This window comes from Dermacentor andersoni, chromosome 5 (genome assembly GCF_023375885.2).
Source record: "Dermacentor andersoni chromosome 5, qqDerAnde1_hic_scaffold, whole genome shotgun sequence".
NCBI classification, from domain to species: domain Eukaryota; kingdom Metazoa; phylum Arthropoda; class Arachnida; order Ixodida; family Ixodidae; genus Dermacentor; species Dermacentor andersoni.
In genome coordinates, this window is record NC_092818.1 from 13,311,022 (window position 1) to 13,336,814 (window position 25,793).

Sequence of the window (25,793 nt, forward strand, 5' to 3'; positions counted from 1 at the left end):
CGCATATTCTAGTGGAATTTAGCATATTGGAAAATAATTATTGTACAAAAGTGTGTTTGAGGCTATATTTGCGTCTCTTTTTTTTTTTTTTTACTATCGTCATTGTCAACATTTTCAAACGACATTACCTTTCGCCGTGTGACAGCGCACTGTGCTAATGACACTAAACAAATATAATTTGTTGGAAATGATATTAGATTTGCCGTGTTACGGGGGTATTACTCATGCAATATAGAAATGGAATTCCTTCTTTTGACAAAACCTATGAGAATTCGACAACGCCCTTACATTTGCATTGTTACCAATTTTCGGAAAACCTTTTCTGAAATATGGGCGGTCGTTTAGCAATATAAACGCATGACATGACAAAATGACAAAGTGAGAGGCGCTTTTTGCTAGCGTGGCTAAGGCTAAATTTATGACGACATTCGCTAAACGTATATTATCGGAAAGACGTCCATGCCGTTTTCTTACAGCCGCGCTGATACGAGGTCAAGTGGTAAGTAGTGAAGTACGAGGTTAAGCCTTGCGTGACTCCGGTAGCAGCATTACATATTTACATAAACGCGTATGGCAATGTCATCATTAAAGGTTGAAATCACAGCCGGCTTTAGCAATTGACGCTCGTGGCTCCGACACCAAAGAACCGCTTCCTGCGGTTCAGGAAGCACAGCCTTAGTAGCCGCATGACACAACTCGTGAGTATTGTTCCTCTGGAGTGGTCATTGCACAAATATTTACCGGGCTTCAGCTACGAGCGCCTCCAGTGCTGCCGTTTCTAGGATGCGATGCACTTTTCATCTCCTTATAGAACAGTCGCACCGAGGGCTTGCTTGCGTGGACAGGCATCACGAGCATCGCAAAACGCCGAGCGGGTGCATCGTATCTGAGTGCATGTGTGCGGGCCTTGACGCGCGCAGAACACTCATCAGGGGCATGCGAAGTCGAGCTGGCTGCGTGAGCTGCCTGTAGCGCGAGTCGTTTACTGCCTTCTTTTTCGCTATTTGTTTCCGAGCTGCTGTTCTTGAGAGAGCGGGAATAGAAAGCGTAACAGGGAAGTGTAAACCAAGCGCGTGCGGCGTCTTTCTCCCCTAGAAAAACACGCGAAAGAAAGAAAAGGTAAACGAGGGATACGCGACCTGCGCTCCGCTGCCTCGCCACTGCGTGTGCTTCGGGCGAATGAATGCCAAGAAAGAGCCCAAAAATGCACTGCGTGATGGTCGTTACCAGGAGCGAGTGAAAAATATTTGCAGGCGGCGGCGCACTGCAGGCACAGCCACGGCATTTGTTTGTGTATGTTACCCTCATAACCAAATTGCATGGCATAGAGGAGTGATTACAGTCGCTTTGGAAAAAAAGAAACCCGCAAAGGAGTAACACGCGGTGTATAGTAAATTGGCTGAGCTACGCAATGCAATCCCATCAACTCTTGTAATAATCGTGATTCAATAGGGCAGCAATATTTATTTAGAATACGAACGATACGGCGAAGAAAAAGAAGAAACAAGCAAGATGGAGCCACCAGTTGAAGGCGCAACATACACACCGCAATCAGTGGCGTGTGGTCGCCGACGTATTTTGTGTCCTTCCCGTGCTCGTTTCATTCCTTCGCGCCATCACATTTATAACAGGCCTCAATATCACGCGATATTTATTTTTTGTTTTACAATGGTCTCAGTCGCTGACGCATTACCCCGGACAGTGGTATTGCGAGAATACAAAAGCAACTGAAATGCGCGACAGGGTTGTAACTATAACAAAAAGCATTTACTGCAGTCATGACTGAAAACAATGGTATAAAAAAGTGGGCGAAAAAAAACACAGAACTGTGAGTATCAACAAGTACGATAAAGAGGACATCTATACATATACAAGCAAGTTCTGCAAAGTAACTAAAGGCATAAAACGTATCTAATATATGGTGGAAAGAAAGTAAGTAAAATGCACGTACATGGATAATTGCCCTCTTAGGATATATTCCTAAGACGACTGGTTGAAAAATCGCGTTAGCTGTGCGCGACGGAGTTCGCACATCGTGACCAAACCGAGTTTGCGGGTGATGATGAGGGAAATCTATTTTGTCGTTCGGAAAGTCATGACGAATTGAGCGATGAAAAAGTCCCAGTCGGACATTTTCACAAAGATGTGTTCAGGATGGTTGGCCGAGTCTATAGATGTCGCGCTCATTCCGTGGCATTTTTGTTACAGGCACGATTAAGCGTGCAGCATTATTTGTATAGAAAAATTCAAATGAATACATTAAGTTTTCATCGCTCCAGTGCTATAGTCCCGCAGCGTATTGGACTTCTCAGCATATGAGTCACAAATAATAGTCAGAAACGTTAAAGAAATTAAAATAAGTTTTACATATTGCGCCTCAAAATAACAATGTGATTATGAGGGTGGAGCACTCGTGATTAAGTTAGACCACGTGGGTGTGTTTAACCTGGATCTGAATCTAAGTATACGAGCGTGTTCGCATTGCAGCCCCGTTGACATGTGGCCGCCATGGCCGGCATAGAACCCGCCACCTCGAGCCCAGCAGCGCGACAACGTAGTCACTAAGCTGTCCCGACGAATGTAAAAGCAACCGTTGTCGACAACACCGAGGGATACGTGGTGCAGGAGCGGTTACTTGTAATGGGAACGTCTAGGAGTTTGTAACAACTCACTGCTTAATTTTTCATTTGTAGGTGTTTATGTATATCTAGCATTTTAATGCGCACATAACAAATGTCACTATCATCACATTGAGGATTGTTACGCCGCTATAGCGTGGCGACCTTTTTCTGGAAAACACTGTTTTTGCGAAGAAATGGAACATTATCTATTACACTAGAAAAACATACTTGTTGCAAGAATTTTCTCAGTTGTAAATCGTCCAATAGCTCTACTGAACTAAAAGAAAAATACGTTAGCTGGAAAATATCTTTCTGAGCAAAACATTTTCAGCGCCAAATTGCCCTCGTATTGGACGTGATGTTGAAAATGTTATTTTGAAGCGAAACGCAATGTTAATGTTATTGTTTCAGTTTACTCAGAAGCCCATATTGTGAATAAATATTATTTGACTGAAGTTTCGATGTTATAATTGACTTGCGTAATTGCGTTTAATTTGCTTGACCTAAATACAAAATTAGGTAATCATAAAAACACTCCATTCTAACAATTTGCAACGTGTTTGCGTTAAAAATGATATGAATAATGTCGAGTGCAATTGTTGAGCACATGAAAGGTGTAAGAAACTTTCATTCGGTGTATGTGGAGAAAATGACTAAACTCGTTGATGTACCCTACGTGCCTACTATTTCCCCTTGAGAGAACAAAAAAGTCACGGCAATGTCTGCCGTTTGGTGTTACATTATTACATCACGGGTCCTTGTAATTAGCAGTAGAAAAGTGACGAAGTATATTTATTGTCGAAATTTCTAGCTTTACCAAAAAAATTGACTAGTTTACCTGTACGCTCGTCGAAATCACCAATAAAATTTCGTAGCATGTGGTGGGGCATCACATGCATTGACGTAATAAAAAATTCATAAGAACGAAGTCATTGAATGCGCCACCTTTGAATGCGTCCCCAGACCCGGCGTGGTTGCTTGGCGGCTATGGTGTCGGGCTGCTAAGCACGAGAGCGCCAGATCAAATCCCGGCCACGGCAGCCGCATTTCGATGGGGGAGAAATGCCAAAACCCACGTGTACCTAATTTTAGGTGCACGTCAAAGAGCCCCATGGGGTCCGAATTATTCAGGAGTCCCTCAATACGGCGTGCCTCATAATCATATCGTGGTAGCCAGTGAATTTCCATAATTTATTTTTTTAAACCGCATCCCCATCGCTTGTGGAAAAAGTACATTATTCTAATCGGGAGGTGCAAAATTCACTGTTTACAATAGAACATTAACAAAATAAAGAAAAAAACGAGGCGGCTAGCAGTTTCCTGGTTTCCTTGCCGTTCACCGACACAGAGGCAACTGCAAACCTATATTAAAGGAAAAGAAAGAATTATTGTAGGCAGTGCGAAATGTCGCTATTCGTTGTGGAATCTTGAAACATAGCAGCTTTTCCTGTCGCATGCGTCACTTAACCATCGATTTCTTTATCAAATAAAGCACTCGAATATCTTCAACCACAATTAATAAATGTACTGTAACAATCGCTATGGCCTTAAGAGTGTGTTTACGGTTCTGTGGTTTTGTTAGTGCTTACCTAGCAACGCACATGTGTTCTATGACGCTTTGAGTGCTATAAGTATTGCTAGTAGAACTGGAAGAAAACCTGATGTTTGAAATTAACCCTGTGGATCGTTTCGTGAGCCTTCTATATGTCTGGGTTGCTCTACCTGCGCTACAACAAAGTAGAAGATAGCCGACCAAAAGTCAATATAAGGAGCTCCACAAAAAAAAAAAAAAAAAAAAAAACCATCGGTCAGTGCTTTCGCATATCTACCACTCAATATATTTGAAGGGCACTAATTTTTGCACCCATACCTATTTTCCGAGCCTCATATGCCATTCGTCCCTTCAAAATTTCTAAAATAAATTGCATAATACGGAGAATATAGCAAACAGGCGAGGTGAACGGAGTGTGGCCATCCACTGCTTTAGATGAGGTAATTTAATGTAACGGCAGGTAATTGCGAGCAGAGTCACGCAGAGGAGACCGAGCACTGAAATGATAGTACACGTCGAACAGAGAAATTTAATAGAATGGAGTGGCGCGATAAAACACCATGGCAACCGTACAGCGAGGCAGCATCAGCTTGATAATGGAGAAAAATGAAGGAAGTTTCGAGTGGGCATGCCAGGCACGTGGTCATCGTAATCGGCAGCAGGGTCAGTTTCAGATGCCAGAGGTAATCGGCCTGGTTCATATAATATTGTTGTTCCTGAATGCCTCTTCATTTGTCAAACATCAGTTGTCAAACATCATTTGTCAAACAAAGCAAATTCAAAATTCAACGTGGCATCGATAGACCGAGGTATCTGACCACCTTGTCAGTTAGCGCGTCCGTTGCTATGCATTCTGAAAAGAAAATAAACTGTTGGAAGATAGCGCTCTGCTCTCTCTTCTGTTCCCACTGCTGTGCCTGAGCTGTTATTGAAGCTTTAAAGCAAGTTTTATCAACAAGCCCAGTCCTGCACCCTTCTTGAAAGAAGAAAATTTTTCACCGTTATATTGTGGTAGTTATGTCTTTCACTTTGTATACATGCCTTAAGCTGTTCACGCATGCTAGTGAGCTTCTTTAGAACATTAGCCTCCGAGGGGCGTTGCTAGACCTGTTATTTGTTTCGTTTTCCGTTTGAGGCGCACACTTTCTTTGGTGATCCAGGGTTTAGTGTTGTGCACAATTTTTCAACTACTTGGCACATATTCATTTACACATGTTACAAGAAGATTTTTGAAGAACAACCGTAAACTGTCGATAGCGCTCATAACGGGAATCGCAAAAGGAGCCATCCAGCTCATTGAAAATCCCGATGTCATGGGCACGTGTGAGGTTCGCAACGCTTTCGTTTCTTGCATTTCGTGACGGCGTAGCATACCATATTGTGATCAGATATTCCTTCGATGACCGGCACCTCTTCATCACGACGGAGCAGTTCAGCAGAAACGTAAGATGAATCACAGATAGAAGCGGTGCCATTTAGAATGTGCGTAGGTTGCCTGACCAGCTGAGTTAAGTCATGGAAAAGAGTGATGTCAGCAAAAGCCTCTAAAAAATTTGACAATGCTTCCTGGAAATCTTTGGATCACTCGAACGATGAAATATTAAAATCGTCCCCTAATAGTAAGTTGGATGAATACTTTTTATACTCACATAGAAAGCAGTTCAGTTTATCAAAGATTGTGTTATCTGCATTAGAAAGCCTGTAAATTGCTCCTACAATTAGATTGAGCTCATCCAAGCAGACTTTAATAACTGCAGACTCAATACCAGACATGTCAGGCAACCTAGTGGCTTGCAGTGTTTCTCTTAACAGTATGGCAAATCCGCCACTTCTAGACCTGCTTTTTCAGTGGATTGGGTAGCCTGGTCGCGTTACTTCGTGATCGCCGATTTCGAAGTGTAATCAAGTTTCGGTTATAATTGATGTATGGGGTTTGTGCGTTATTATTATATTTTCTATACCTTCCGATTTATTTGCTATGCTCCGTGCGTTCAGGTTTAAACATTGAACAAGTTCTTGCGCACTAGTTCGAGTTCATTGTTTCGGTGCTTGTTTGCTGCGCTGAGGCCGTTACCTGCGGGGTTCCTCTTATTTCCAGCGTCATCCCACTCAAGAAGCTCGTTATCGACTTTAAATTTCTCGTAGTCTAATTTAACCTTCCCTCCTGATCTCCTAATTTCGGACGTGCTACCCCAGAGTTTCTTTCCATTCTGCGTAGTTGGTACTGAAAAGTCTTCTGAAGTCGAAGTACCCGTATATTTGGCAACAATAAAGGGCACGTTATGGGCAATATGGAGGTAAACTTCGAAGATAGGGTTCTAATTCTGACATTTGTAGTGAATTACCCATGTAAGCTTTCTGGAGTTTTATGAATGTGTGTTGCGAACAAAATTTCTCCCGTTGCCCTGAAAGAACTGTGAACTCAACGAAACCAAACCTACTTATTAGAGTTATTCTATAAGGGGTGCGTTGTGAAGCAATATAATGCGTTGCATATATACCATCATCAGCAGTTGTAGGGGTGGTTTCCAACAGATTCACTGGACATCCACAGTCGCAGGGCCGGAATGGCGAGTCAATTATTTTTGTGAATATTGCAAGTAACTTACCTTTATGTATATTTATAGATATAACCTCGACAATAATATCACCTAAACATAAATGCATGCTGTAGACGCAAACAGCAAGTACAATTCATTCTTCAATTATTCAAATTCTTTGCAGCAAATGTGCATCTTTTATGCGCGCTGTAAGTACTCGGCAGGATCCGAGACCCCCGACGGGCACTCATTGCCTTTTGTCCCTGTATCATCTTGAGATATTATATAGTTGCAAGAGATAAATGCAAATTCAGATCATTTTTAGGGCCCTCCAGGTTTACCATGTGTGATTGATTAATAGGTGCCTGTCTGGTAGATATAAATAGAACTGACAGAAGCATTTCCAGGCTATTTCATTTATGGCAACAGTAATTTCCAATATATATATATATATATATATATATATATATATATATATATATATATATATATATATACACATATACAGAGGGAGCGCGAGAGGTCAGATCACCTGCGGTTTGCGCCTCCCCCCCCCCTCCCCACTCTAGAAATAGTTGGTATGCCACTGAACACGAATTTGACATTGCACAGAAACTTTCCGTGGCGTTTCCCCTATGTTAGCAAATATTTCACGTCGGTTGTAATTGTCATTATACGCCAGGGCAGCAGCACAAGTTTCACGCCGCTTGTACAACGCGCTCATAACGCTCCGGTCCATATAGCATGCGTAACCTATCGTAAAAGCCTACCTTTGTGGAACGTTGCCTGCACATTAGCGCGCCCTTAATTATCCACAAATATGAACAAGGTGTCCTGGGGCCCTATGTCGTAAAACTATTCCAATATGTTTTTATTACAATCTCCTGATGTAAAATTTGCGTAACCGCCGACGCAAGCATCGGGCGGTGGCCCGCACGGTTTTCTGAACAGACTAATCAAACGCTCTTCTCAGTTATACGTCACTTTTGTTTGCTTTTAAAAACAAATCACATTGCCTACGCAGAGCGGCTTGTCTTATCTAATTGGCTGACATGCGGCGAGGAGCACGCTCAAGTGGAGAAGGATTCAAAGGGTCCGAGCTAGTGCACTGAAAATCTATGACCGCATGAAGAGGGTTGTGCCGGCGTCTGTGATTGGTCCGCTTTCCCTTACATGGCTTCATGTGGCTGGTCGAAAATCGCGGCGTCAGGCAACGGAAGGTTAAGAATGCCGCTAAAACCGATCCTTAGCAAAGAAGAGTTGGCAGAGTGAGGTCATAAACATGCCGAAAGTGCTCGATAACGTTACACGGCCACTCAAAAAAGTTTTATTGTACGCAAACACACCCATGCTCTCGGGCAGGTGCAAGTAGCTAGTGGCCAAGCGATCGGTGGAAGCCATCTTTTATTACTTTTGGAACGGGGCAGCCTGCGGCTATTCAGAAAAGAATCCAGTTTTGTTCGGCATATTAATGCATCTTTAACGCGTACACGTCACTTTGACGCGGTGAGTTTTCGCGGTTTTGTGACATCGCGTGGCAGGCAGGTGAAGTGGGTGTAGCCCAAAAACTTTCGACCAGTAGCCGAGACCTAATGTCGAAACGGCGTCAAATCACAAATAACTATGTTTCTTTTGTTCGGTCCAGTCATGCATAATGAGTGTGTACGCGTCATATCCGATGGGGAGCTATCGCGGTTTTCATGACGCCGCTTGACAGACAGGCGAAGCGGGGGTGGTTCAAAAAAGTTTTTGACCAATAGCGGAAGGCTGACTGTAGAATTGGAATAGAAAAGTTTGGAATGGCTTTACGTTATAGCGCCCCTGTTTAGCTAACCGAACACTCCGGAGAAACAAACTGTGAGCCTCGTATGACAAACGAAAATTTGGGGAAAACGAGGGTACAGTAATTATTTACAACGTTACATTTAAAGAAAGTACGGTATAGTGTCACAACAGATTACGCAAAAAATTCGCCCTACTTTAACGGAATGTGAAGTTCGTACCTCGTACAGTTTTTTTAGTTGTCCGGAAAACACCTTTAGGTACCGGTCGTATGACAACTTGGAACGCTTGAATAAGTAACTGTCTACAAAGACTGCAATGAACCCACACAGATTAAATGTTTGTAGCTCGTCACTAAGACGAAATATACTGCGACGAAATATAAATGCCGATGAAATATAAACGACGAAATACAAACGACAATATATAAACGCCGTGCCTCGGATAGTTGGCCGAGGAAACCAGGAAAATCAAATAAATGCCCTGTAAAACCCATAGACGACGGGATAAAGCAGGTATTTAGTAAATCTCTTAAAAGCACGTAAGTAACCTAACAGTTCATACGTTCGTTTTATATTACCAAAAACGTTCTCCATTGCCTGAAGCTGTTTAGTCTCTACCTTTTTGCTTCTGCCAGGGAACTCTTATGTTGAAACAACCTACTAAAAATGAAATGAAGAAATGTCAGAAGTGAAACATGCCGATCGAAAAAAGTACGAGGCAGTGTTGTAAAGGTATTGTATTGGCTCTCCCCGTTCGAGTGTGCGTTTTTCCTTAGCGCATGAAATGCAAAACAAAAACACGACACAATAAAGTAGAAGGACGGCGCAGGACAACCGCTCACGCAAAGACCAACTCGCCCAACTGTCGACATTTCTGAAGGTAGTTTTCACAAACATATATAGGATAAGTGGCGAATACACGATGAAATTATACAGCTTGTGGACATATACCGTGTGTCACAGCAAACGGCAGCCAATCTGTTCGAGGGGAAAAAATATTTATGAAACACGGGGCAAGATACATAATTAAAATCTTGATTGTCAGAGTTCTGAAGACCGAACAACGTAGGTCTTAAGACTGTATCGTACACCATGTCCTCTTAATGTTTTTAGTTGAATAGATTGACTAGCGTTAGCTGTGATATCCTATAAGTGATGCTAATTTTTAATTTTTGCAGAATTATAAAAAAATCTTTGTTGCAGACAACAAAATTCTAGTCATTGAGCTGGGTTGTTCAGACAGGCGTGAATTACTTGCAGAAGGAATCAAAGCACATGTTCAAGAAAGCAGCAGAAAATGACAAATTAACTTTTTCATTAATTATTTATTTCACATATTGAAATTTACGAACTGTAGCCAAGGAGTTTGCAAGGCGTAACACCTGGAATGAATTTCCAGTATGACAGGAGTTTGGAGGAATGCGTCCTCAAACTGGCCGTAAGAATACACTGTCACTTTGCTTACTTCTTTAACAAAACGCTCTTTTATGCATTGGAGCACAAAAGCAATTGAAACGGCCACGTACGTATTTGGTTCCATACATTGGTAATAAATACCTGGAAAGTGGTGCCCTCCTGCAAATTCATTTCAAGTGGATACCTCTTGCAAACTCACTGGCTAAAATTTGTAAAGGGCCATAGGTGCCGTAAAGTAATTAATTATGAAGTTGATTAGTGAACTGCTGTTAATTATTTAGGTATGTGTTTCGATTTGTCGTGCAAGTAATGTTCGCCGCTTCGAATATTCCAGCTCAAGGTAAACAATTAGCGTCTGTCCTGTCCACTCCGTTTCGTCCCGCCCGTATTTCCGCTCAACGACGCCGCATGATGCACCAACTGGGCCAAAAATCTACGCTTCTGAAAAATTATGCAATCTGCCACAGCTGATTTTCTTAAAATTTGGTAGAATGTAAGAACGATGACTCCAGATATAGATTCAATAGTTCCAGTGTTCGATAATTCAACAATATCATTCCGTAATCCACGCCGTCGTTCAGCGCGGTTGATTATACTGCTTTAAAATCCCTCGCCCTTAGGTTAAATATGGCAAGCTAACTTTGGGCTCTCAAATATGATTATGTAGTCACAAAAGACTGGGCATGATGCATGAAGCGCAACGCGAAATTTATTACGGTGGGAAATCCCCAGTGCTAGCCTTCTCCTCAATGCCAGCATGTATTAAAATATGGGGTTTTACGTGCCAAAACCACTTTCTGATTATGAGGCACGCTGTAGTGGAGGACTCAGCAAATTTCGACCACCTGGGATTCTTTAATGTGCACCTCAATCTAAGTACACGGGTGTTTTCGCATTTCGCCCCCATCGAAATGCGGCCACCGTAGCCGGGATTCGATCTCGCGAACTCGTGCTCAGCAGCCCAACACCATAGCCACTGAGCAACCACGGCGGGTGACAGCATGTATGGTGCATTCCGTTCGTCGTCTGCTACTGTTCTTCGCGGTGAGGCACGAAAAACAATTCTCACTGCCCAACCAGAGGATTCGTAATAAATAAAAGCATTCCTCACGTAGCTAATGCATTCACACAGAAAATGTGGAGTGGGGTGTTATAGTGTTGCATTTTCCAGCCAACAGCGCCCGCATCTAAAAAGGGGGGGGGGGGTGAGCAAGTGCCCCCTCTGCCCCACCGCTACCGGTAAATATGCCTATGTGATGTGCTATCCATTCGGGCCACGGACTACCCAGTGACTCAAGTAGGTGGGACAACGGTCAGATACAAACATGCGTAGATACAAGCATACAGACATAGCCCCGTGAAAGTGCGTGATGTACCCTCAGCTAACTAATGCATCAAAAAAAGACGTCTAACCGCTGTGCTAATAAATGCTTAAATGCTGAGCTTCAAAATTGTTAGGCTAGCTGAAGAGGTTCGTTCTTTGCACTAAAATAGAGCGATAATACAAATTTCCTGTACACGCTAGTAACTTGGCTTCAACCGTAGTAAAATATGTCGTCGCTTTGGTCACTTCAAAGCAAGAAATAGGGCACTGAACCACGCCGCATTCTTCACAACACATTTTCTTCCATGTGCTTCTCTGTCGATGACCTGAGGATCGCTGTGAACGCACTTAGCATCGGTTTGTTGGCTTTTGACCTGCGACAGCTAGAGGAATGCACTTGAGGAAGTGGCAAGGGACAGGCCTGACATCATTAGGTGAGAATTTGCATCTAATTTGTAAGGCTAAGGTCGGGAGCTCTCGTCAGTCATAGGCTCTAGAGGACGGCGACGTCATTTTGGGAAGCTCTTTGGGAGTACGAAAACGCACTGTTTTGTCGCGTCACCTGTCGTGCAACATGAAAAAAACCGGAGTAGTGAAGCCGAATGATACTTACGCGGTGAAGCCGAGCTTTTGTTCGCAGGTTTTAGTTTGGACGTGTCCAGGTCCTCCTGGATGGACAACAAGGGTGCGATGTTGACTTGTTGCTGAATCATCAGGAACACCCTTGATGCAGTGTGAAACGTAACATGGACACAAGGAGGCAGATATAAGCGCTGTATGTCGTCTTTTTATGTGTGCCTTCTTTTGTCCGTGTTAAGTTTCGCGCTGAATCAAAAGTGTCCCGCTTCTTCGTGATCTGGGGGAGGGAAAATACGCTCAGTTCTGCAGCTCATATGGGAGCACGGCGCAGCGTAATGGGGAATGGGGGCGGGGAAAGAAAGATGAGAGGATAGAGGGGAAAGGGAGAGTAGGTTTCAGGCAGCAGACGTCAGCATCATCCAGGGGCGATGGCCGGCGCTCTGGCAGAGGCCGTGCGAGGCCGAAGTCTATTGGCGATCTAGGAGCCCGTTTGAGTACACATATTCAAGCAGGCTTGCCAGTACTGGGAGGTGGTAGCGGGCTGGGAAGAGCAGGTGTGTCTCTGAGGTAGCCGGGAGTCCATACCGTCAGTAGGTGGCAGTGACTGGAGCGCGCTCCTGGGCTAATGCAGGACAGGTGCAGAGTAGGTGCTCGAGGGTCTCGGCGTCACCGCACCTTCTGCAGGCCGGCGAGGCGATGCGTCCCTTGGCATGGAGCCTAGCTGCCTTCCACACGGAGCCCGTGCGCAGACGAAGGAGTGTGGAACGGCCCCGTCGCGAGAGGCCGTTCTCAGGGAGGAGTTTTGGGGCGCGGTTGGTAGCTACCCTGCTGTCCGGATGGATGGATGTGAGCAGCTGTTTGAGTCCCTGCCTGGAGAAGTCCGATGCTGCGACTGCTCTGGTGGGTGGAACGGTCAGGTGGTGGGCGACCTTAGCAAGGACATCCGCCTCCTCATTTCCAGTGATCCCTACGTGGGAAGGCAGTCAGTGGAAGGAGATGGCTACCCTCACTGCAGAGAGGGCCGAGATTTTTGCTCTCAGGAGGGTCTCAGTGACTTCGTGTCGATGGTGATCGGAGAGTGCCTGGAGAGCCGGTCGCGAGTCACTTAGCAGCGCCACTGGTTTTGTCGGGGGGTCCTCAGCCAGGAGGTCTGCAGCCAGGTGGAGTCCCACCAGCTCAGCTGCTGTGGAGCTCGCGCGAAAAGGAAGTCGGCACTGCCTGCTCCTGCCCTCAGATGGGATGGTACATGCCGCCGCTGCGGAGCCATTGGAGAGCACGGAGCCATCCGTGTACACGAGCAGCCCTCCTTTGTAGGAAGAGGGCTAATTTGCAAAATTGCAAAGGAGGAACGCATTCCTTGCCAGAGCCGTCAGAGCTTCATCAGCCATGTGTAGTCCTGTATAAGCCACTGACCGGGCTCACAGGAAGAACGAAAAAGTGGGGAAGTGGCGCGACACCTTCTGTAGAGAAACTCCCGTGCAGCGCTTGCCCCGTCAACAACTTACTTTCTGGTTGCTTTGTAGTCTGTAACAATAGACGCCACTCTGTCGGGATTCTCGGGTACAGAGCGGAAAGTGAAAATCGGAGTGAGGTGGCAGAAGCGGATGGCCGTGGAGCGATGTGGCACCCTAAGTCTAGAAGAAACGGTGGCTATTCGCGTTTCCGGCGTCATGAAGGCGACAACCTTCCTGTAGGTTGCTCCGCGCTAGGCAGTACGATAAATGTAACGACAGGTTGCTACCCGGCGTTACAGTGAGGTACTTTGGATCTTTATGCGTGCAATGGGGAGTCACGTGGATATGTGCGCAGTGCCAATGTGCAAACGCGTATATGTATCTAAGTGTTTATTTGAGCGCGGGTAAGATAAATAGGGAGTAGGCGGACCGCTGCTACCGTATGCGTAGCGCGAATCTGCTTCACATTGTTAGCTTACTAGCAGCACGCGCACCTAATTACCTTTACGTTGTAGTTCTTATTGCCGGAATTTGAAGGAGCTGTCACTAATTTAAGACATGAATAAATGAGTAGGTGCGTCAGAGGTTTTCCACGCAAAGAACATCCAATATTTAAACGTTCCACGTTCCTTTTTCAGGAGGAAATAACTGCACAAAACGTTTTACTTAAATGTAATCACCATTGTCGATCGTGAATGAAGTCTGCAGATGTTGTAGCTATAATCTGGGAGTTCACTTGAAGAGTCAGCTAACTTGAGCAATTCCGCAAGCGGCGAATGTTTCGCACTTTCCCCCTTTCATAAAAGAAAAACAGCTTCTCCAATTGCGTGAAATATTTTCTCGTCCTCTTTCGTGCTTTATAGACCTCGTTGCTGCCTCTGCAGGCGACACCGGCTGCTCCATGGAGAGCGGCGGAATGCACTCTCACCGCGCCCACCAGCGACTCCTGTCGCCATCGGCGGCCCCGGAGAAGCGAGACGAGCCCCTACGCAGGGCGCGTGCCGAGCCGTCAAATGGTGAACAGACGGGGCCAGCCTTCGTGCAGGAACCTCCCAGCCGGGTGGTCTACCTCAACACCACGGGCGCCTGGATCCACTGCCAGGTATGTGGACTCTGCACTTTCGATCAAGCACGGATGGCAGCTTATAAACCCTAAAAGATCAATGATAGCAGGCCACGCAAGCTATGCCCATGGCGTCTCACGAGCAAGATGTGTGATGCAACTTCTCGCCGACCTTTATCCATATATGTTAAAAAAATTTATTTATAGGGTATTACGTGTGGCAACCACGATTTTATTAGGAGACACGCCGTAGTGGGGGACGTCGGATTCATTTTTACCACCTGGGGCTTCTTGGCGTGTCACTGTGAGCCGGCCTAGTTGGAATTGATTCATTCACAAGCTCTGATCGTTGTGTATCTTTCTTTGTCTCTGTTTGCCTAGCGCAAAGTTTCATGATGATTGACTTGGCTTTCGTCTCACTAAGCTTTGTCAGACGTGCAGGGTGGTTTGCGGACATAGAGACGCACGGAAGCGACCATATCCCCACGTACATCAAGATCAGAGGATTGTCCTCTTCCAAAATACGGGATACGATCCAAAGAGTGGACTGGTCTAAATTTCAGTCTATCATGGAAGAACACTGAGACGCCAATCCATCTTTCGACCTGGAAGAGGCAGTAAAGAGCGCGGTGCAAGACACTAAGCGTACTCTCATATGCTCTTCAAAACTGACGGAATTTGATGTGGAACTAGAACGACTTCGAGCAATCCGATGACGTGCTGAGCGAAGACACCGACGTACGAAGACAATGGACGATTTATGGACCGCCAGGCGCACGCAAAAGAAGATCCAGCGCCGGTTAGACAAGCTCGAATGGCAACATTGGACTGTCTTCTGTGAGTCGCTAGATCCACGCAAGCCTTGATCGCAACTATGGAGAACGGTGCGCGGTCTCCGGACACTGTCCGTACAGCGATTCTCATTCAAGGCTCTTGCCCTCTCTCAAAAGAGATCGGAGATTGACGTGGCAGAGGATTTCTGCGCCATATTATCCGGCCAACTCACAGCTACCAACATTCTATCGCCTTCTAGTAGTTGCCCGCCAACACGTGATCACCGCATGGATCTACCCTTCTCAATCCACGAACTTAAGCAGCATTGCTTGGTGTAGCCGCACATCAGGGCCAGGACCTGACGGAATTTCCTACGGAGCTCTCTTTCACCTGGGGGAGCGAGTGAGAGGTGTTCTCCTTGAGTTGTACAATGAATCTTGGAGAGATGGCACGCTACCAATCACCTGGAAGACGAGTCGCCTTGTTCCACGGCTGAAGCCTCGCAAGTCGCCGTTGGAACTCTCATCGTATCGCCCGATCGTTTTGGCGAGCTGTGTGGGCAAAGTAATAGAAAGGATGGTCCTAGGACGTCTGGAGTGGTACTTAGAGTACCACAACACCTACCCGGATGCCATGGCTACCTTTCGACGTGGTCGATCATCGATCGATAGCGTCGTCGACCTGGTCACCTACATTCAGCATGAGAAATGCCGTAAGCGTCTCTGCGCTTCTTTATTCCTCGACGTTAAAGGGGCGTATGGCAACGTTACGCATGAAGCCATCCTCTCTGCTCTCGCAGAGGTAGGAGTGGGTGGTCGGATGTTTCAATGGATACGGATCTATCTCTCCATGCGATCCTTTTTTGTAAGCACCGAGGAAGGCCATACTTGTCTACATTATAGCTACCGCAGCATCCCCCAGGGCGGTGTGCTTAGCCTTGTGTTATTTAATCTAACAGTAATTGCTGTCCTTGAGCCCGTGCCAACCATAGTCAGGCTATCAACGTACGCGGATGATATCTGCATATGGACGTCTGCAGTAACACGCCTACAGTTGCGAGCGAGAATTCAGAGCCGCCACACAAACTGCTATCTACCTCCGTAATCAAGGCCTGGAAATTTCCTCCGAGAAATGCGCACTAGTGCCATTTACGAGCAAACCCATGGCAAACTACAGCGTAATGATAAATGGCCAAATAATACGACGGCTCCGATCGTACATGTTTCTAGGTGTCATAATCAACAGGGACTTGTCATGGAGCCCTCACGTATCATACGTGAAAAAACGGTTGACAGGCATCTGCCACCTGTTCAAGTTTTTTGCTGGCAAGACCTGGGGAATGTCGACAAGTGCCATGTTACAACTGTACAGCGTGCTTTTTCTAGAATTTCTGCGATGCAGCTTGCCAGCAAGAACCAACACAGGTAAAACGAATCTACGCACACTGCAAAGTCTTCAGGCTCAAGCGCTACGGATCTGTCTAGGCCTGCTTCCGAGTGCTCCAACAGTGGCTGCGATAGCAATCGCTAGAGACCACCTTTTCAAGACCCACATTGCAGTTGAAGTGCTCAGGACTCATATAAGGCATCTAGCCAGGACTCCTCGTCACCACTTAGCCTCTCTGCCAGCGGACAGACCACACACAACTTTCAGCTAAACGATAACCGCATATGATGAATCATTGCCAGCTTGTTTAACTCCGGCTGCGAGACCTTCGATTCCTCCATTCCTAACCAGCCCTTAAACAGCTCACGCTACTATATTTGTTCTATAACTACCGTGACTCTACGCATATTGTCACGTGGTGGTGACGTTAAGAACACAGTGGCGATACTGTGAAAGACAAAACTAGATTTTATTGGGCGAACCTGTGCCCACAAAACAGGCTACACTTATAGCACAACGAAAGCGGCGAACACAGTCGGCGATCGTCGAAAATCTGATCAGCGGGTCAAGCGCGTCGGCTTTTATACAGAATCATCGAATGTTCCAGACTAATCGTTAGGACCCGCGTGCCTTCCACAAAGTTCTACAGCATTCGCGTTAGGCGAATAAATCAGATAACACAAGGTTGGGCGACAACAGACTGCGGATAGAAGCACCGATAACTTTCCAGAAACTTCGGATACATGCAAGCGCGTCCCGCGCTGTGCGATAAGATTTGTTAGGCGGCGAAACGTGGTCGCCCGATAAAGATAAGTACACGTGTCAATACCCCCCTCTTAAAAAGCATCGTCCCGATGCTACAAATGTACGAGAGCGAAACACAAAAGGACACTTATTAAACATAAGTAACAAAACAACGAAAAGAATTCAAATCCAAAGGGCAGTTACGCGAAGTCCCAAAGTTCGTCAACGCTGGTGGTACGGCTTGAGTCGCACAACGTGGACAATTTCAGGTCGTGAGCGGCGCCGCTGTGACAGCGAAATGCCGTCTGGCACGACCTCATAGTCCAGTGCGCCAATACGTCGGATGATCTTGTACGGTCCGAAATAGCGACGCAAGAGCTTCTCGCTCAGTCCTCGTCGGCGTATAGGGGTCCAAACCCAAACACGGTCACCGGGCTGGTACTCGACAAAGCGTCGTCGGAGGTTGTAGTGTCGGCTGTCGGTCCTCTGCTGGTTCTTGATCCGCAGGCGGGCGAGCTGTCGGGCTTCTTCGGCGCGCTGGAGATAGCTAGCGACGTCAAGATTTTCCTCGTCAGTGACGTGCGGCAGCATGGCGTCGAGCGTCGTCGTCGGGTTCCTGCCGTAGACCAGCTTGAACGGCGTGATCTGTGTTGTTTCTTGTACCGCCGTGTTGTACGCATAGGTTACGTACGGCAGGACCGCGTCCCACGTCTTGTGTTCGACGTCGACGTACATTGCTAGCATGTCGGCGAGGGTCTTGTTCAGGCGCTCCGTGAGACCATTCGTCTGCGGATGGTAGGCAGTTGTCCTCCTGTGGCTTGTCTGGCTGTACTGCAGAATGGCTTGGGTGAGCTCTGCTGTAAAAGCCGTTCCTCTGTCGGTGATGAGGACTTCTGGGGCACCATGTCGCAGCAGGATGTTTTCGACGAAAAATTTCGCCACTTCGGCTGCGCTGCCTTTTGGTAGAGCTTTAGTTTCAGCAAAGCGGGTGAGATAGTCCGTCGCCACGACGATCCACTTATTCCCGGATGTTGACATCGGAAACGGCCCCAACAAATCCATCCCAATCTGCTGGAATGGTCGGCGAGGAGGTTCGATCGGCTGTAGTAATCCTGCTGGCCTTGTCGGTGGTGTCTTGCGTCGTTGACAATCTCGGCATGTCTTGACGTAACGGGCGACGTCGGCGGTCAGACGCGGCCAGTAATACCTTTCCTGTATTCTCGACAGCGTCCGGGAGAATCCGAGGTGCCCAGCGGTTGGATCGTCGTGTAGGGCGTGCAGTATCTCTGGACGCAGCGCTGACGGTACAACAAGAAGGTAGCTGGCGCGGACTGGTGAGAAGTTCTTCTTCACGAGTAGGTTGTTTTGAAGCGTGAACGAAGATAATCCACGATTAAATGCCCTAGGGACAACGTCGGTGTGCCCTTCCAAATACTCGACGAGGCCTTTTAGCTCCGGGTCCCCTCGTTGTTGTTCGGCGAAGTCTTCCGCGCTTATTATGCCAAGGAAGGCGTCGTCATCCTCGTCATCTTGCGGCGGTGGGTCAATGGGGGCGCGTGATAGGCAATCGGCATCTGAGTGTTTTCTTCCGGACTTGTATGTTACAGTTATGTCGTATTCTTGTAGTCTGAGGCTCCACCGCGCCAGCCGTCCTGAAGGGTCCTTTAAGTTAGCTAGCCAACACAACGCGTGATGGTCACTGACCACTTTGAATGGCCTGCCGTAGAGGTAAGGGCGAAATTTTGCCGTAGCCCAAACGATGGCGAGGCATTCCTTTTCGGTTGTAGAATAATTGCCTTCCGCTTTTGACAACGACCGGCTAGCGTAAGCTATCACGTGTTCATGTCCATCTTTTCTCTGGACTAGGACGGCACCGAGGCCTAGGCTACTGGCGTCAGTGTGTATTTCGGTATCGGCGTGCTCGTCGAAGTGCGCAAGTACGGGCGGCGACTGCATGCGTCGTTTGAGTTCTTGAAATGCGTCGGCCTGCGGCGTTTCCCACTTGAACTCGACGTCACATTTAGTTAGCTTTGTCAGCGGCTCAGCGATGCGTGAAAAGTTCTTGACAAAGCGCCTATAGTAGGCACAGATGCCAAGGAATCTGCGCACTGCCTTCTTGTGGGTTGGCTGCGGGAACTTTGCGATGGCAGCTGTCTTCTGTGGGTCGGGGCGTACTCCTGATTTGCTGATCACGTGGCCTAGGAACAAAAGTTCATCGTAAGCGAAACGGCACTTTTCCGGCTTCAGAGTGAGCCCTGATGACTTGATGGCTTCTAACACTGTCGCAAGCCGCCTAAGGTGATCGTCGAAATTTCCGGCGAAGACAACGACGTCATCCAGGTAAACAAGGCACGTCTGCCACTTCAGTCCGGCTAACACCGTGTCCATGACGCGCTGAAACGTTGCAGGCGCCGAGCACAGTCCGAATGGCATGACCTTGAACTCGTAGAGGCCGTCTGGCGTGATGAAGGCAGTCTTTTCGCGATCTCTCTCGTCGACTTCTATTTGCCAGTAGCCAGACTTGAGGTCCATCGACGAGAAGTATTTAGCGTTGCAGAGCCGATCCAATGCGTCGTCTATCCGTGGAAGGGGGTACACATCCTTCTTCGTGATCTTGTTCAGTCGACGATAATCGACGCAGAAGCGTAGGGTTCCGTCCTTTTTCTTTACCAGGACTACAGGAGAGGCCCACGGGCTTTTTGACGGCTGGATGATGTCGTCGCGCAGCATTTCGTCGACTTGTTGCCTAATAGCTTCACGTTCTCGCGTCGAAACTCGGTAAGGGCTCTGGCGTAGTGGTCGAGCGCACTCTTCGGTTATTATGCGATGCTTTGCGACTGGTGTTTGTCGAATCCTCGATGACGTCGAAAAGCAGTCTTTGTATCGTCGAAGCAGACTTCTGAGCTGTTGCTGCTTAATCACGGGGAGACTTGGATTTATGTCGAAGTCTGGCTCGGGAACTACGGTCGTCGGGGTAGATGCAACAGAATCCGAGAGGACAAAGGCATCGCTGGTTTCCTGAATTTCCTCGATGTATGCGATCGTCGTGCCCTTGTTGATGTGCTTGAACTCCTGGCTGAAGTTTGTCAGCAACACTTTCGTGTTTCCTCCGTGCAGTCGAGCGATCCCTCTTGCGACGCAAATTTCACGGTCTAGCAGTAGACGTTGGTCACCTTCGATGACGCCTTCTACGACAGCGGGTGTTTCGGTGCCGACCGAAATAACAATGCTGGAGCGAGGCGGGATGCTCACTTGATGTTCGAGCACACTCAAGGCGTGGTGACTACGAGGGCTCTCCGGCGGTATCGCATGATCTTCCGACAGCGTTATTGACTTCGACTTCAGGTCGATGACTGCGCCGTGTTGGTTAAGGAAGTCCATGCCAAGAATGACGTCTCGTGAACACTGTTGGAGGATAACGAAGGTGACAGGGTAAGTCCGGTCGTGAATGGTAATTCTTGCCGTGCACATTCCTGTCGGCGTAATCAGGTGTCCTCCAGCGGTCCGAATTTGAGGGCCTTCCCATGCAGTCTTAACTTTCTTCAACTGGACGGCGATGTGTCCACTCATGACTGAGTAATCGGCGCCTGTGTCGACTAAGGCGGTGACTGCGTGGCCGTCTAGAAGCACGTCGAGGTCGGTGGTTCTTTGTCTTGCGTTGCAGTTGGGTCTTGGCGTCGGATCACGGCTGCGTCGTGTTGAACTGAAGCTGTTACGTCGCGTCGTGAAGTCGTCTTTCGTCGGTGTAGTCTTGGCTTCCTGACTTCCTCGGGACGGCGGTGTGTCGTTATTATGTCGTCGAGATGGTTTCTTCGGCGTCTTCGTCGGCGGCGGAGGATCTTCGTCAGTTCGACGAACAGCAACCGCACCTCCATCGGTTGCTGCTTTTAGTTTTCCGGATATGGGCTCGCTGACCGGCCCCGGGCTGGGCCAGTGTATGGTCGACGCTGCGGCGACAGGTAGCGGCCTGGTGATGGTGACCGCGACGGTCGTCGAGAGCTCCACTGAGTAGCGGCGAGGTAGTCGGCGATATCCCGAGGGCGTTCACCTTGCTGCGGGCGCGGAGCGTTCACGGCGAAACCTCGCAGTCCCATCTCCCGGTATGGGCATTGTCGGTAGACGTGACCCGCTTCTCCGCAGTGGTAGCAGAGCGGGCGGTGGTCAGGAGCGCGCCAAACGTCTGTCTTCCTCGGGTAGCTGCGCTGGCCGACGGGTGGGCGTGCTGGCGGCGGCGGTGGTGGTCGACGGAATTGCGGCGTTACAGGGCCCTGGCGCGGTCGTGGAGGGGGACCCTGACGGCGGGCGACGGCGGCGTAAGTCATCGCTTCTGGCTGGGGCTGCGGTAATTGTGGTTGCAGCTCGGGAACTCCAAGTGATCGGTGCACCTCTTCTTTGACGATGTCGGCGATCGAAGCCACTTGGGGCTGCGACGAAGGCAGGACCTTGCGCAGTTCTTCGCGCACAATGGCCCTGATGGTCTCCTGAAGGTCGCCGGAATCCAGTCCTTGGATGGCGTACTGCGGCGTGAGCCCCTGGCGGTTATATTGCCGGGTGCGCATCTCCAGAGTTTTCTCGATCGTCGATGCCTCTGCCGAAAACTCAGCTACGGTCTTCGGCGGGTTACGAATAAGTCCTGCGAAAAGTTCTTGCTTGACGCCCCGCATCAGGAAGCGGACTTTTTTCTCTTCTGACATTTCCGGGTCGGCGTGCCGGAAAAGACGGGCCATCTCTTCCGTGAAGATCGCGATCGTCTCGTTTGGCAGCTGCACTCTGGTTTCTAGTAGTGCTTGGGCTCGCTCTTTTCGCACGACGCTTGTAAACGTTTGCAAGAAGCCGCTTCGGAACAGGTCCCACGTCGTTAAGGTGGCTTCTCGATTCTCGAACCAGGTCCTGGCGGCGTCTTCCAGTGCGAAATAGACATGCCGCAGCTTGTCGTCGCTGTCCCAACTGTTAAACCTAGCCACCCTCTCATACGTCTCGAGCCAGGTTTCCGGGTCCTCAAATGTTGATCCGCGGAACGTCGGAGGTTCCCTGGGCTGCTGCAGCACGATGGGGGATGCTGGGGCTGCCATTGGGGTTGCCTTGTCCACAATCTTCTTGGTCTTCTCAGGTAGAAGTCCGTGCTCCGGAGGCAGCTGTTGAAGACGGCGGCTTCCTCGATGCTCCGGGACTACGTTGGTGTTCTCTTTGCGGTCCGGGCTTGGATCACGGCTTGTCGGGGGCGTCCGGTACATGAACGAAAAGCACCTCCACCAGATGTCACGTGGTGGTGACGTTAAGAACACAGTGGCGATACTGTGAAAGACAAAACTAGATTTTATTGGGCGAACCTGTGCCCACAAAACAGGCTACACTTATAGCACAACGAAAGCGGCGAACACAGTCGGCGATCGTCGAAAATCTGATCAGCGGGTCAAGCGCGTCGGCTTTTATACAGAATCATCGAATGTTCCAGACTAATCGTTAGGACCCGCGTGCCTTCCACAAAGTTCTACAGCATTCGCGTTAGGCGAATAAATCAGATAACACAAGGTTGGGCGACAACAGACTGCGGATAGAAGCACCGATAACTTTCCAGAAACTTCGGATACATGCAAGCGCGTCCCGCGCTGTGCGATAAGATTTGTTAGGCGGCGAAACGTGGTCGCCCGATAAAGATAAGTACACGTGTCAATATTTACACTGATGGATCCGTCCTTCCAAACAGCTCCGCGGCGGCAATCGTCATACCAGCGAAAGCCACAACAATCAAATTTAAGACGACCCACGCGACAACATTGACGGTAGCAGAGCTCGCAGCGCTCTTTACTGCCATTCATCTCATTGATGATGAACCGTCACACAAGTGGACGCTATTCTGCGATTCGAAGGCGGCACTACAGTCTCTACTGTCACCTTCACGACTCGGACCGCACGAACAACTAATATTTCACATTACAGAGGCGTTACACCATATAAGTGATGAAGGCCATGAAATAACCTTCCAGTGGCTTCCAAGTCACTGCGAGATTATCGGCAATGAACGGGCGGATCAAGCTGCCCGCTCACCCCATGCTGAGGAGCACCACGTCCCAATTCCACTTTCTAGAACTGACGCAGCACGGAAGCTCCGCCTGCTTGCTCGGCAGTGCGCCACGTCGCAATGGAATGAGCCACATTTCAGAAATACGCGACTACTCACTTGATTCAACATTAAGTCTTCGAGCGCCATCACAGCTTCGCCGTAAAGACGCCACGTTTTTATATCGACTTTGGTTTGGCGTTGCCTTTACTAAAGCCTATGCATTCCGCATAGGGATGACCAACACCGCAACCTGTGACCACTGCGGCCATGAAGAAGAATCAATTGGCCATATTTTGTGCGGCTGCCCGCAGTACAGTCCACAGAGGGCATGCCTTCGCCACGAACTTTACCAACTGGAGGACCAGCCGCTATCGGTAAAAAAAATGCTACACCATCGAAAGGACCTACCGTCACAGAAGAAGGCCGTGCAAGCACTATTGCGCTCTTTGCGGTCTACCGGCCTTTGTGAACGTCTTTAACTGGAACACCTCATGTGTGTGTGTGTGACTCCGTGTGTGCGTGTCTTTCTTTAACGTTTTCCTCTCTGTCCTCCTTCTAACCCTTATCTCCCACCCCAGTGAAGGGTAGAAAACCGGAGACTGATATCTGGTTAACTTCCCTGCCATTCCTCTTTATCTCTCTCTCTTCACGATGATTCTTTGACGCGCATCCAATGCACGGTACTTGCGTGTTTTTACATTTTGGCCCGATCGAAATACCGCCGCCGCGGTCGGGACTCGATCCTGCGATCTTGAGCTTAGCAGCGCCACGCCTTAGCCGCTAAGCCACCACGGCGGATTATCTTGGTATGTGTATAGTGTTGTGCGCAACATCCTCCTAACCCTTATCCAACCAACGCGCTTGGGGCGAGAGCCTTGGCCAGCTCCGACCTCGAGGATCAGCAACGGCTGATTGCGAGAGCCCAGGACGCGGCCCAAACTCAAGGCGTTCTGGAATGAGGACACCTCTTCAAAGCCTCACTTATGTAATAAACATGTTTATTCTCTCTCTCTGTTTCTCCCAATCTTTTGACCCTATGACCTTGCTTCGTCTTACAACATTTTTAAAATATTATTTTTAGTTTATAGTGAAAAGAGTAGCCGTGACCGTTATAGCGTGAATATGTATTTCTTTTATTTTTCATTTCAATAAAAACGATGAGTTTCCTAATACTTGCGGGAGCTTCCACTTTCCGATACGTTTCGCGATGGCTAAGCAATGCACGCCTACTCAGCATGATAGTGAGAAAAACGTGCCTAATAAGTTAGACCGGAAATTTATAAAAATTGGCATAAAGTGGATTGGAAGTAGGAATAAAAGATACTGGACCTGCTCTTAAAAAGAATGACCAGTATAAAGCCTGACACCAAAGACTACAAATGCTTCAAAGCACTACGTGAAAAGAACATCGGATAAAGAATGAAATAAACCGTCGGGAACGAACGAAAAAGGCCGGAGGCTTGAATTTAGGCATTTTACAATAAAATGCAGGTATTTCTGTATAAATGTCTATGCAAAAGTATATGAGTACATGCCAGGTAATGTTTCTCGCATTTTGGCGTCTATTAGATGCGCGTTTTAAAAATGTTTGATAATAAGTGGTCCATTGATGCCAAAGAGATGATCTGCCGCCTCCGTAAAGCTGATCTATGCACTACATTTCATGTGGGTGCTTCCTGCTTGTTATGAAGAAAAAGTTAAATGTCTACTGAATTGAATCGCTTTCTTTGTCTACGTACTTTTTCGTTGGAAGCAAAGGTTAGAGGTACAAAGAGATTTTGTCACAATGAAAAAGTTAGGAGGATGCTTTAGCCTCACTTTTAAGAATTGAACATGACAGCATGCAAAGATCCCTGACCGCTTCCCATGCTTCGCTGCAACTACAGCTTATGTAACCGTAATGTTTACGGGGAAACGCTTGCGGCAAACGCTATACACGAAGCCGAGCTTTCTGGTAGAAACACGGCCTCGTGCGTGTGCCGATCACGCAATGGGATCCGATCCCGGATCCAATTGCGTCGCACGTTTAATATTTCAGTCTGAGAACATTTAACAAAAAAGGCATGCGATGTCGTTTTCAAGACATAATATGTTTGTGGGCTCATATCCTCGAAATTGCGAGCAATAACTTTGTGAAGAATGTAAGACAATGTATGAGCCACATTAGTGATAGAATGTTATAGAAAATAACCTGCATAGACGGCATGTAATGTAGCAGGGCGTGAAATATACATATAGCTAAGTATATACGGCAACTTTCGCTTACAGGATGTCAACGCCGGCTGCAACACCGATACCATATTTTCTGTGACACGAGGTCCTTTACGCGCGCTAAAATCTGTGGTGAAGTCGGCAGACTTACTATTCGTAATCGTTGCTTTACGCACAAACAGGGAAACAAGTTTAAGAATTACGGCATAACTCATCCCACGCTGACTGTCGGTGGTAATGCAGTTAGCATTCGAGCAATGTGGCAAAACATCGTAGTTTTG

General features: G+C 47.8%; 1 protein-coding gene across 2 annotated transcripts in view; it reads left to right on the forward strand.

Annotated features, from left to right (window-relative positions):
- Positions 1-25,793, forward strand: part of LOC126529843 (cell adhesion molecule Dscam1-like) — a 1,068,543-nt gene that overhangs the window by 270,658 nt on the left and 772,092 nt on the right. For both annotated transcript variants that reach the window (XM_055070116.2, XM_055070117.2), the window contains exon 4: positions 14,155-14,372. In XM_055070116.2, the coding sequence (XP_054926091.1) occupies positions 14,155-14,372 (218 nt within the window). The remainder of the gene's footprint in view (positions 1-14,154; positions 14,373-25,793) is intronic.